At 44.8% G+C, this 14,324-nt stretch overlaps 1 protein-coding gene across 1 annotated transcript in view; it reads left to right on the forward strand.

Annotated features, from left to right (window-relative positions):
• Window positions 1-14,324, forward strand: part of ORC5 (origin recognition complex subunit 5) — a 2,154,202-nt gene that overhangs the window by 295,067 nt on the left and 1,844,811 nt on the right. The window contains exon 5 of the mRNA XM_044087287.1: window positions 9,583-9,657. Within this exon, the coding sequence (XP_043943222.1) occupies window positions 9,583-9,657 (75 nt within the window). The remainder of the gene's footprint in view (window positions 1-9,582; window positions 9,658-14,324) is intronic.

Genomic DNA, 14,324 nt, shown 5'->3' on the forward strand with positions numbered 1-14,324 from the left:
GTCAGCATATGACATCTGCTTTAGGCCTGTGATTCTTTTATTGAGGTATTTCTTTGGCCTTTCCAGCTGTTGCAGATGTCTTGTGAGGTACATACCAAATGGGACATATTATACTCTATAATGGGTCTAATGAGGGATGAATACAGTGGGACAATGACCTTCTTTTTTCTGGATGAAAAGTCCTTAGTGATGAGGTGTGCCACATAGAAGAATTTCCTGACTGTTGTGGCGATGTGGTTATTGAAAGTGAGACTACTGTCCACTCGTGTCCCTAAGTCTCTCATCACACTTTTGATGTTTAGTGTCCTGCCACCTATGTGGTAGTTCATGGGTACATGTTTTTTTCCAAAGGGGATAACTATACATTTCTTGGCATTAAGCTTGAGCCCATGGCTCTGGCACAAGGCATCTGTTTCTGTAAGGCCCTTTTGTAGAATATCCACATCATTTGGGGATTCAGTAATGGCTCCCAATTTGCAGTTCCTTTTCAAAAATCCTGTTGCAGATCCTGAAACCATTTCTTAAGGGCCTAAGGGCATTAAGGTTTCTACTGGTAAAAATCCTACCCTTTCTGATAGAGACTCCAGCGCGCTGGATAGATGGGGTAAAAAGGTTTATACTTCTGCAACCTTGGCTATCAGTGCTTTAAACTGCCAATTTCATATGTTAAAATACCAACAGCATATTATTAGACTGCTTAAACAGAAAATTATGTTGATTTCTGACTGTGTGGAAAATAAAGATTTACAGGATTTATTGCATTCTGCTGAACTAGTTGGAAAACATACTTTGCAGTGTGGTTTTGATTCTTTAGAGGCCTCTTGCAGGGCTGCTGTTACTGGATCTGTGCTTAGAAGGCATGCTTGGCTTAAGGAGCGATCTCTGCCTGATCATGTTAAAGCAAAATTGTTGGATGCTTCTTTAAATCAGGACTGCCTGTTTGGCAATAAGGCTGAAGATGTTTTAAAAAAGATGGAAGATAAAGCTAAATCCATGCAAACTGTAAAAGATTTCTTACAAGTGCAACCTCCAAGATTTAGTAGGCACTGGCCTACTAAGAATTGGTCCTTTCCAGCTCCTTCCAGATCCTCTCAAGTCAAATCCAGACACACCAAAAGCACCAGGTTTCAGTCCCAGGGGACTCTCAGACCTAAGCAATGGGGGGCCTCTACTTCCAAATCTGGAAATAACAAGACCCCCTATGGTAAACAGACTAAGTGACTTTCCTTTAAAATTACAAAGCACTTACCTTTTAGCCGCCCCTTTGGGGAAAAAGATTGCTTTTCATGCAAAAAACTGGGAACTCATAACCCAGGACAAATGGGTTTTAAATATAGTGCCCCAGGGATACAGATTTCTTTTCCACACGTTGCCAACACCAAACGGGTGGCCAGATCTGCCCTGAAATCAGTGGGCAGGGGCTCAGAAACAAGTACTTTCCCTCTTAAACATGGGGGCTATTCAACCGGTACCAGAAGAGGAAAAGAGACAAGGTTTCTATTCCAGGCTTTTCCTGGTACACAGAAAAGACAAATCATGGCGTCCAATTCTGGACCTGTCTACTCTAAACACCTTTCTGGACATTCCAAAATTCAAGATGCTGACTCTTCAACAGTTACTTTCTATGCTAGGCAAAGATGCCTCGTTGGCAACTCTAGATTTAAAAGAAGCTTACCTGCATGTCCCAATCAGGGCATCTTGCAGAAGATACCTACACTTCAAAGCAGGCTACTTGCATCATCAGTTCTCTGCACTGCCTTTTGGCTTGTCTACTGCACCCAAGGTATTCACAAAGTGCCTGGTTCCAGTAATTGCATTTTGCAGACAAAGAAATATTCAAATATATCCATACCTGGATGATTGTCTAATTCATGCAGAAAACCAGGCCATACTTCTAAATCATCTGGCGTTTGTAAAAAGGGTTCTAACTTATCTAGGGTACACCATAAACGAAAATAAATCACAACTGGTACCCTGTCAACAGATTACATTCCTGTGTGCAAGCTTGAATACAACTGCCCAGATGGCTTTCCTCATGCCAGAAAAACAAATTCAATTGGTAACTTACTTCAAACAAGCGGCCACAAAAACCCTGCTGTCTGCAAGACAAATACTGCAAGCCTTGGGGTTCATGGCCTCCTGCATTCTTCTAATTCCATATGCAAGACTGCATATGAGGAAACTTCAGTGGTACTTGAAAAGTCTATGGAGTCAACATTGTCGCAGCCTGGAAACAATGATTCCTGTCATACCTTGTCTGCGCCTAGAGTTCCTATGGTGGGCAGAGGCCTGCCACCAAAACAAGGGACTGCCATTCACGCTACCCCCTGCCTCCCTAACCCTAACTACAGACGCATCAGACTATGCATGGGGGCTCACCTGGCAGGGAAGTGCATTCAGAGCAAATGGAGCCCAAATCAAATGCACTTACATATCAATCAAAAAGAAATGTTAGCTGTACAGAATGCTCTGACAGCCTTCAAGGACTACATTCTTCCAGGGCAACTAATGGTAAAGACGGACAACACTATGGTCATGGTACATAAACAAGCGGGGGGTACACATTCCTACCCCCTCTGCAGACTAGCCATGGCATTGTGGAACATGGCCTTGAGCTACCAAGTACACCTACAAGCTCAATTCCTGCCAGGAAAATTAAATACACTGGTAGACAGACTAAGCAGAAATCTCATGGACCAACACGAGTGGAGACTGGAGCCACGGATTTTCAACATGTTGACAAGCAAATGGGGGAGCCCAGACATTAATCTATTTGCCTCCCCTCGGAACTACCAATTAGACAAATTTTGCACAAGGACTCCCCACAAAAAAGCCTGGAAAGTGGATGCTCTTTCCTTCAGCTGGAAAAACTTCTCAGTCTACGCCTTTCCACCTCTGCCTCTACTCTGCAAAAGTTCTGTTAAAATCAAACGGGACAAACCAAGAATGATTTTGATTGCTCCAGACTGGCCACGCCAACACTGGTACCCGCTCCTACGCAGTTTGTCACAAATATCTCCATGGCATCTGCCTCAGACACCTTCCTTATTGTCTCAGCAGGAGAACCAGATTCTGCACCCTCCGCTCCCAACATTGAACCTTGCAGCTTGGCTAATCACTTAAATTCACCCTTAGCATCCCTCAGCAAACCTGTGATGGATGTCATCTTGGAGGCGAGAAGATCTAGTACTAGCAAATCTTATGCTGACAAATGGAAAAGATTCTGTGCTTGGAATCGATCTCAAGGAATGAGTACAGCAGCGCCCACTTTACCTCAGATTTTACAATACTTAACTGAGATGCTTCAGAAGGGCCTGTCTTTTTCTGCCATTAAAATCCACGCCTCAGCCATTTCAGCCTATTATAACACAGAACCTACCCTCTTCTCGCATCCCCTGCTCAAGCAGTACCTCAGAGGGGCCAAAAACTCAAGCACCTGCTTCCTTGCCACAATCACAGATGCTTAAAATGGCAGAAGACCTGATCATGCTGATTAGGGGAAGCCAGCCTTCCCCTGCTAAAAGAAAGAGACTTGTCCCCAGCAGCTTTATCTGACCAAGAGCCCAATGACTCTGAGGTTTCTGATTATGAAGACATGCCCTTATCTGCCTATGAGGATTCAGATGCAGAGGAATCCATTCCTTCTGGCTCCCCTCCAGAGGATTTTTCTTTTGGTGAAACCCTACATACTTTGAGAGAGCATTTCCATTGGGAATGCTAGGATTACCCTCAGTCCTAAAAAAGACTCAGGGAATTTTTAGACTTAACACAGCACAGACCCTTAGCCATCCCTCCTGTTCTTGATGTTGTAGATGATGTCTTTATGGAGTCCAGTCTAACTCCTGATACTTTACCCCCTGCTCCCAGGAAACCTGACAGGTACTACATAGTCCCTGACTCTCACAAATTTCTTTTCAAAAATCCTACTGCTGACCCAGAGGTCATCTCCCAAGGACCTAAATGAATAAGAGCCACTACAGCTAAGAATCCCACCCTCTTGGACAGGGATTCCCAAGCTTTAGACAGATGGAGTAAAAAAAAGTATACACCTCTGCAACTCTTGCCATTAGAGCATTAAATTGTCAGTTCCACATGCTGAAATATCAGCAGTATACTATAGAACTTATTAAGCAAAAATTATCTGCCTTCCCTGACTGTGCAGAAAATAAAGAATTACAGGAGCTTATGCACTCTGCAAGCCAAGTCAGCAAGCATACTCTGCAATGTGGGTTTGATGCCCTAGAAGCATCCTGCAGGGTAGCAGGCACAGGTTCTGTACTCAGAAGGCATGCCTGGCTTAAGGAGCAGACTTTGCCAGACCATGTCAAATTAGAATTATTGGACGCACCTCTGAACAGACAATCTGTTTGGCACTAAAGCAGAAGAAGTTTTAAAAAAGATGGAAGAGAAAGCTAAGTTTATGCAGACAGTCAAAGAGTTTTTGCAGGTGCAGCCTCCAAGATTCAGTAGGTATTGCCCCTCAATTATTGGTCCTTTCCAGCCCCCCTCAAACTAGACCTAGGGGAAACAGACCCCCCCCCCCAAGACTGCAGTCTCAGGGTATGCAGAGAGCTAAGCAATGGAGTACCTCCACTTCAAAAACAGGCAGTGCTAAGCCACCCCCTTATGGAAAGAATTCACAATGACTTCTCAACTCCTCCCCTGACCTCTGCCCAATTGCTAGGAGGAAAACATGCCCACCATGCAAATAAACTGGACCTCCATCACCAACGATCGATGGGTCCTCAACATCGTATCCCTGGGGTACAGATTTTATTTCCACCCACTGCCAACCCCAAAAGGGTTCCCAGACCTTCCTTCAAACCAGTGGGAAGAGGCACAAAACCAAGTTCAGTCCCTGCTCTCCATAAGGGCAATTCATCCTGTGCGGCAGAACAGATAGGTCAAGGTTTTTATTCCAGACTTTTCCTGGTACTCAGAAATGAGGGCACCTGGCACCCAATCTTAGATTTATCCATCCTAAACACCTTCCTGGTGGTACCAAAGTTCAAAATGCTCACCCTACAGCAGCTATTCCCTAAGTTGTCCAAAGATGCCTGGTTAGCCACGCTAGACCTAAAGGAGGCCTATCTGTTCATCCCAATCAGGGACTCTTGCAGGAAATAACTACATTTCAGGGTAGGATCTATGCATTATCAGTTCTCTGCACTTCCCTTTGGCTTATCCACTGCTCCCAGAGTTTTCTCAAAATGCCTGGCTCCAGCTATTGCCTATTGCAGAGAGAGAAATATTCAAATCTTCCCCTATAAGGACGATTGCCTGATTCAGGCAGACAGTCAGGAAAAGCTGTTGCAGCACCTGACGTTTGTAAAGGACCTTCTAACCTCACTGGGGTACACTATCAATGAAAAGAAATCCAAACTAGTCCCCAGTCAAAAAGTTGTATTCCTGGGAGCAAGCTTGGACACAGAATCCCAGATGGCATTCCTTACTCCAGAAAAACAAGCCTATCTGACAGGCTACTTCTCTCAAATGGCCACCAAAACCCAGTTATCTGCAAGGACAATCCTGCAAGCTCTAAGGTTCATGACCACTTGCATTCTACTAATTCCATATGCCAGACTGCATATGGGGAAACTTCAGTGGTACTTAAAAAGTCTTTGGTACCAACATTCTCAGGACCTAGAAACTATCGTACCTGTGATACCTTGTGTAAGGAAAGAGTTTCTTTGGTGGGCAGCAGCATGCAACCACAACAAGGGGCTTCCCTTTACACAACCCACCTTGTGTAAGGAAAGAGTTCCTGTGGTGGGCAGCAGCATGCAGCCACAATAAGGGGCTTCCCTTTACACAACCCCATCATGCCGCTCAGACCCTAACCACAGACGCATTAGACTATGCCTGCGCTGAACATCTGGATGGCAGGTGCATTCAAGGCCACTGGAACCCAAATCAAATTCATCTGCACATCAACCAAAAAGAGATGCTAGCTGTTCAGCACGCTCTGACAGCTTTCAGATCCCTACTGTCTCCGGGGCCTCTACTAATCAAAACCGACAACACCACAGTGATGTGGTACATCAACAAGCAGAGGGGAACCCACTGTTACCCACTCTGAAGGCTAGCCATGACCGTTTGGAACATGACCTCAGCCATGCATATTCACTTGCAAGCTCAGTTCCTGCCAGGCAACCAAAACTCTCTGGCAGACAACTTAAGCAGAAATCTCCTATACCCACACAAGTGGCAATTAAACCACAACACCTTCAGCCTTGTGACCCAGAAATGGGGTACCCCGAAGGTGGACCTATTTGCCTCCCTCTACAACCACCTGCTCAGCAAATTTTGCACCAGGGAACCTCACAGCAAGGCCTGGAAAGTGGATGCCCTATCCTTCCAGTGGGCAAACCTGTCAGTCTATGCATTTCCCCCTCTACCTCTTCTTACAAGAGTATTACTCAAGATAAGGGAAGAAAGACCAAGGGCAATCCTGATTGCCCCAGACTGGCCGCTCCAACACTGGTACCTACTACTGTGTACTTTGTCACCGTTGCCTCCATGGCACCTCCACCAGATCCCAAATCTCCTGACCCAGCAGGAGGGACAGTTCTTGCATCCACGTTTGCAGACCCTGAACCTTGCAGCCTGGCTTATTAGTTGACTTTCTCCTCCAGTGGCCAGCTTAAGCAAGCAGGTACTGGATGTCATACATGAAGCCAGACAACCCAGTACTAGAAAATCCTTTGCTGACAAGTGGAAAAGGTATTGTTCCTGGCTCCAGACAAAAGGAGCAAGATCCAGCACAGCCCTCTTTACCTCTCATACTGGATTACCTAGCTGACCTACTCCACAGGGGGCCTATTCTTCTCTTCCATCAAGATTCATGCCTCTACCATCTCTGCTCATTACAGCACTGAGCCACCTCTCTTCTCACACCCTGTCTTCAAGCAGTTCCTGAGAGGGGCTAACAACTTAAGGCCACCAAGAAGAGCCCCTATCCCTGCTTGGGACCTTACCTTTGTGTTGGAAAAGCTCATGCTCACCCCCCTTTGAGCCTGCAGCGTCATCAGAGTTAAAATTCCTCTCTTGGAAAACAGCCTTGCTTCTGGCCATCACTTCAGCTAGAAGTGTCTGAGCTACAAGCACTTATGGCTGTGGAACCCTTCATCATTTTTCATGCTGACAGGGTCTCCCTCAGGACTAACCCAGCCTTCATGCCTAAAGTGGTGTCCAGTGTGGCTCTCAACCAAGCCATCCATTTGCCCACCTTTTTTCCTAATCCTCAAAATAAGGGGGAAAGGATCCTGTACTCTTTAGACGTGCACAGACATCTCAAATTCTACCTTGATAGGACTAAGCCCTTTAGGAAATTTGACCAGTTACTAGTCAGCTTTGCATCAGGGGCAGAGGGCAAGGCCGTATCAAAACAAACCATCTCTAAATGGATAGCACACTGTATCCATTTTTGTTACAAGCACCATGGGAAACCACCCCCTCAGGGGGTCAGGATACATTCCACTAGGGAAACTTCAACCTCTGCAGCCTTTCTCAGAGGAGTCCCTACCAGGGACATTCTGGAAGCTGCAACTTGGGAGTTCTGTTTATACCTTCACCAAGCATTACCACCTGCCCATCTTTTCCAAATCCAGGGTGGGCTTTGCAACCACAGTCCTGTAGGGCATACTAGCCAGCTCCAACACTTCTTGACTGCCTCCACCCATTCTTCAGCTTTGGGAATCAACCCAAGTGTGATGACTGCAATAGTGAAACATGAAGAACATAGTACAGCTGTGTACACTTACCATAAATGTAGATGTTCGAGTGTATTTACTGTTGCAGTCCTGGCTTCCTTCCCTCCAGGCCCCCTTGTCTCTCTTTCTCTCTCTCGGTCTCTCTCTCTCTCTTCCTCACTCCTTACAAGGCTTTTGGTATTTACTTTTTACTGGTGGGGTTTCTCCAGCATAACTTAGCTCCTTATTTGGGGGCTCCTGACATTTGGGGCAATAAAAACTGATGTAATGGCGTCGGCTGCCTGTTTTTATACCACTGACGACCTGAAGTTAGTCTTGAAGTGACAGCAACCAATGCAGAAATACTAAGCCTCTGGTATTCGAGCCGACTGAGGGCTACCCCTGGCAGGATAACCCAAGTGTGATGACTGCAAAAGTGAATACACTTGAACATCAACATTTATGGTAAGTGTACACAAGTGTACTTTATGCTGCGTCCTGATAGAATGTGAACTTTAACTCCCTAGAGTCCTTAATTTCTGCTGACTTGTATGACCTAAATTCCTGTGCACTGTTTGTTTTATTGTGTACCCCATACCCAATCCTGAACATTTTATTTTAGTATTTGTTTCTATGAAATAGGTCAGTACTATCAAAAAGTCTTCTGCACGCATGTGTGCTGACACACACACACACACACACACACACACACACACACACACACACACACTGCAGCATGACAGTGCCTTTGCAAGCTTTAATATGGTCAGCAGATGAGCATTCTACACATGATGATATAGACTGCATCTTTGGGAAATATTTTGGAACAACAGTGGTCCCAGTGTGAAGTTCCAGATATTTTACTTATTTTCCTTCTTGATTTGTTTATTTATTACCGTAGTATTTTGAGTAGTTCAGCCAGTTTTGTACCAGCTGACCGTTGTCTGTCACAGCTGGAGTGTACTTACTCTTCTCACTTCTAATATTTACTCGATAACAGGGTCTGCGTGTTTCTTGAAATTATTCCAAACACCTCCACTACCCTTCTTAGTCTAAAGAGATAATGATCTAGCCATGGAATTCATGTCTATCAAGCATAATCATTGCTTTGAAGGTGTGATCACAAAGAATCCTTTTTTTCTTCCTTAATGTTTGTCACATAATTGCTGTCGTGTAGTTTTCTAGATCCTTTTTATTATTTTGTATTGAATATAATTATCTCATAAAATATAGCATGTACAGGGCCTGGCAGATCTGCAGCTTCTGCCACCTAGTTAGTAAGTTAATACAGTTAGTCTGGTTCACTGGTTTTGTTTTCTATACTTTACCATGCTGTGAAATACAGGCTGCATAACGATGCAGCTGAATTTCATTTATTTCAATTGTCTGGCTACAGTATGATTGAAAGGTATGGTATGCTTCCTTTCTGAGTAAAAACAGGCTTGCATAAAATACATCTTTTGTCAGTGATTAAAGAAACCTGTAAAATAATTCATCCACTGGTATGGTGTTGACATTTATACTTCTTTCCTTTAATAATTTGGCAGTCATGGAATAACAGGTTGAATAGTTATTGGCTGCTACTGCTGACTTGGCTTTTAAAATAAAGACCATTACATATGATAAAGAACCACAGGCAGAAAAAAAAAATCTCTGATCGAGTCACAAAAGCATGTTTATGACCCTTTGGAATAGAATGTTGTACAGCAAAGTCAATAGAATCCTGCTTTCAAATTATATCCCTATTGACGACTTTAATTAAATTCTCCATTGCCATCTTGGGATACAGCAAAAATATGGCTCTGTCAGTTTGTGATAAGATTTTTATGTTGTACATGAAAGAAAAGATTGATGTTGTGAAGTGTGTAATGAGAGCATGCTTTTGTTAAAGGTTCTGGACAAAGCAGAACAGCTACGAGAAATGGAAGCTAACTTACTGCCAGGGTTCCTGAGACTGCAAGAAATGGTATGAGATTTATGATTGTCGTTTTGAGAAAGATATTATCTGCTTAAATACTGCATGAAGCAGAGTACATTTGCATGCCTTAGTTTGTTCAAAGGTTGATAACACACTTGTTTTATGTCTTTGCTAACTGCAGTCTAAAAGGGCATTAAATGAAATGTCGGATTCTACATGGCCATAGCTGTGTGTATAAGTACTGTTTATGTAGCTGAAATGGTGGATTTTTTAAGAAGTAGCTTTTGACATTAGAATATGCAAGTCTGATTGAAAATAGGGGTAAAACATGCAGATGTAACTTAAACAATAATTTAGTCACTCGTGGACAGTTATGAGGAGAATAGTTCAAATATTGACTAATGCTTGTTCCAGAGATGTAATTTGTTCCTGTAATATGTGGTAATGTCGTATATGTTTGTGTTTACCATATTTAGAAATGCTTTGTTTAATGTTAATCAAGGTAATGATCTGGTTCCCTTTAAGGTGTCTTCCATAATATAAGTTGATGGAGCTGCCCTGACAGGGTGAATCTTTTCAGTGTCATTTATATCCTGTTTACTTTGTGCTTGATGTCCTTCAAGAATGCAACTGCAGTCATAACATATGGGTTGTCCTGCCTCAGGCAGCCCTCGGTCGGCCTGATTCCAAAAATCTGGATCCGACGTCGGCTGATGTCGCATTTCTCTCCGACGTCAGAGCGGCTGGAGTACATAAGCATCAGCCGACGCCATCTTCTTCAGTCTTTCTTGCCGCGCAGTGCCCGAAGCAGAAGCAGTTCACAAGTGCCGGTCGGTCAGCTCCTGTATTCTTCGAATCCGAAGTCATCAGAAAAGCTAAGTACCCCGTTGGAGACATTTTCTTGCCTCAGCCGATGTCAGAAATTACTGAAAAAGTAAATAATTGTTTGTCTTGTGGTAAACAAATACCTCATAAGGATTTCCACTCTTACTGCCTCCCTTGCCTTGGCCCAGACCACGACGTCTCGGCCTGTGCCGCCTGTGCTCGCTTCAACAAGCGCACTCTCAGGCGCCGGGCGGAGTTCGCTGAAGAATTTTTCGGCGATAAATTTGATTATACGATGCCGTCGGAACAACCGACAACGCAGACTCCTAAGAAATGAAAAGACCGGGACCGACATCCTCGGCCCGCGTCTTCCACCGACACCACGCCAAAACTAACCACGAGTGCTCCGGTTCCCTCTGAGGCAGTTATTCCACCGCTACGAACCGAAGACACCGCTTTACCGATACCTCCGATACCAGAGGCCACTCCGCCAGTTATTGACTTTCCTCCAGATCCTGAAACCGAGGAAATGCCCGAGACCATTGCTGTTAAGGTCACTCCTGCACGTGGAGCGGCTAGGCCTCCCATGTCCATGTCTATCAAGGCCTACACACGTGCCAAGGCAGCCAGCAAGTCCAAGCATCTTTCTGCTAAAACCTTACCTCAGCCTACTCCTGAAACTCAAATCATGGCTATGGCCGCAGATTTAATTTCCCTGATCAGAGGTTCCCAGGCCAATCCTGAGAGAGGATCCCAGACTCCTCCTGATAAGAGGCCTAGGGTTGAACCCCCTGACCCTCTTCCCACAGATGAAGATTTTGAGGACTCTGTTCACTCCGAAAGCCAGGAAGAGCCCTTCCAGACCTTTGAGGATTCAGATGCAGAGGATTCTATCCCTTCGGCTTCTCCTCCTGAGGATATGTCTTTTGGGGAAGTTCTGCATTCCATGAGGGAGCATTTTAAGTGGCAGGGCCAGGAATATTCAGATTCCAGAAAGCGCCTACGAACCTTCCTTAAAAAGCCCCAACACAGACCCTTAGCTATACCTCCTGTGCTTGATGTTTTGGATGATTTATACTCGGACTCCAGTGTTACTCCTGATACTCTTCCTCCTGCTCCTGTCAAGCCTGACAGATACTATAGGGTCCCAGAAACCCATTCTCATTTCTTTAGGGCCCATGCTGTTGATTTAGAAACAATTTCCCAGGGGCCTAAAGGAGTTTCAGCTACCACCTCCAAAAACCCTTTGCCTTCCGACAGGGAAGCGAGGTCCTTAGAGAGATGGGGGAAGAAGGTCTACACCTCCACTAGTTTATCTATGAGAGCTCTCAATTGTCTCTTTCACATGTTTCAATATCAGGATTTCCTGTTAGATGATATTCAGAAAAGATTGGCCTCCCCTGAACCTTTAGATAGGAAGTCTTTGCAGGAGGCTGTACACAATTCTCAGCAAGTTAGCAATCATTTTCTACAGTGTGGATATGATGCATTGGAAGCTTCATGTAGGGCAGCTATGACAGGGGTGGTCATTCGTAGACATGCATGGTTAAAAGATCAACCTTTACCAGACCATGTTAAGGCAAAACTTCTTGATGCACCCTTGGAAAAGAACAAGCTTTTTGGTGCTAATGCTAAAGATGTGTTAAAGTCTATTGAGGAAAAAGCCAAGTCAGTTCAGACGGACAAAGATTTCCTCCAGGTCCAGCCACCTAGATTCAGCAGGAACTGGCCTTCTAAAAACTGGTCCTTTCCTAACCCTGAAAGATTTCAAAGGGGCAAAAACAGGCGTGCCCGAGGAAGAGGCCAATACAGAGGATCCTACAGGGGACGACAATGGCAACCAGCAAACCAAAGAAGTGACACAGGGGTTTCTCCAGCCCCACAGGGACATTCTCAATGACTTTCCTCTAGGTCCGCTGACCAAGGAGCAAGCAGAAGCTCCTTTGGGCGGAAAATTATCTCTGTTTACAAGAAATTGGCACAAACTGACAAAGGACAAATGGATTTTGGACATTATAGACCACGGCTACAGGTTCCACTTTCATACCTTACCAAGAAAACTGGGCATGCCAAACCTGCCACAAAACCAGAGGGCAGAGGCTATCAAGCAAATTTCTCTGCTGGCTCAGATCAAAGCAATAGAAAAAGTTCCACAACAAGAACAAGGTCAGGGGTTTTACTCAAGACTGTTCCTTGTTCCAAGAAAAGAAACTCAATGGAGAACAATACTGGACTTGTCCGCTTTAAACACTTTTCTCATAGTACCAAAGTTCAAAATGCTGACTCTACAGCAACTCCTTCCCATGCTGGGCAAGGGGTCCTGGCTGATTACTCTGGACCTCAAGGAGGCATACCTGCATGTCCCTATCAGACACAGCTGCAGAAGATACCTCAGATTTCTTGCAGGGCCAGAGCATTATCAATTCTCAGCATTGCCATTTGGCTTATCTACTGCGCCCAGAGTATTCACGAAATGCCTGGCTTCAGTAATTGCTCATTGCAGGCTCCTGGGGATTCAAATCTACCCGTACCTGGACGATTGCCTCATACAAGCGGACGACAAACTAACTTTGACAAAAAACTTGAATTATGTCATACATTTGCTACAGGCTCTGGGATACACAGTCAACTTTCAAAAGTCAAGACTTCAGCCATCCTAGCAAATTACCTTCTTAGGAGCCAAACTAGACACAGCCTTTCAAATGGCTTACCTGACAGAAGACAAGCAAAAGAAGTTAACTCTTTACTTCAAAACTTTAGCAAAGCTCACCCAGATGACTGCAAAGAAAATCCTACAGGCCCTGGGTTACATGGCATCCTGCATTCTCCTGGTTCCACTAGCAAGACTACACATGAGAAAGCTTCAATGGTACCTAAAAAGCTTATGGTCTCAACACAGCAACAACCTAGAAGCAACCACACCACTCATTCCACGTCTTCAAAAGGAATTTCTATGGTGGGCCTCAGTAAGTCAGTCAAACACAGGGATGTCATTCAAAAAACCACAGATAACACAGACCATGACCACAGACGCCTCAGACCTTGGATGGGGGGCGCACATGGAGGGCAGATGTATTCAAGGACAATGGTCTCCAAAGGAAACACATCTGCACATCAACCAAAAAGAAATGCTGGCAGTAATGCATGCCATCAAGGCCTTCGGACAACAACTACTACCAGGTCACCTACTAATACGGACAGACAACACCACTGTGATGTGGTACATAAACAAGCAGGGGGGCACTCATTCTTACCCCCTTTGCAGACTGACAATGAATCTTTGGGAAAAATCACTGAGCCTAAACATACAGTTGCAATCCCAGTTTGTTCCAGGCAAAGACAGTGTTCTGGCAGACAGTCTAAGCAGGAATTTCCTAGACCCCCACGAATGGAGATTACATCCAGAAATCTTTATACGACTCACTTCGACATGGGGCAGGCCGGACATAGACCTATTTGCCTCCCATCTCAATCATCAAATTCAAAAGTTTTGTTCAAGGACATATCCAAAAGCATGGAAAATAGATGCTCTCTCATTCAACTGGAGCTCCCTGAAAATCTATGCATTTCCACCTCTGCCACTGATGACCACAGTGTTACTAAAGATCAAAGCAGAGCAGCCCAAGGGGATCCTAATAGCTCCAGACTGGCCAAGACAACACTGGTACCCACTACTACGGAGCATATGTCACAACAAAACGTGGGCCCTCCCTCAATGGCCCCAACTATTGACTCAACACAACTTCAGGACAGTTCATCCCAACACCCAGACGCTACAGCTAACAGCTTGGGAGATCCCATGAATAAACTCAACCTACCTCTTTCCAAGGAAGTTCAGCGGATACTGACAGAAGCCCGCCGACCATCCACCAGAAAGGTTTACTCAGCCA

This window comes from Protopterus annectens, chromosome 11.part0 (genome assembly GCF_019279795.1).
Source record: "Protopterus annectens isolate FY-2018-M chromosome 11.part0, PAN1.0, whole genome shotgun sequence".
Classification (NCBI taxonomy): domain Eukaryota; kingdom Metazoa; phylum Chordata; order Ceratodontiformes; family Protopteridae; genus Protopterus; species Protopterus annectens.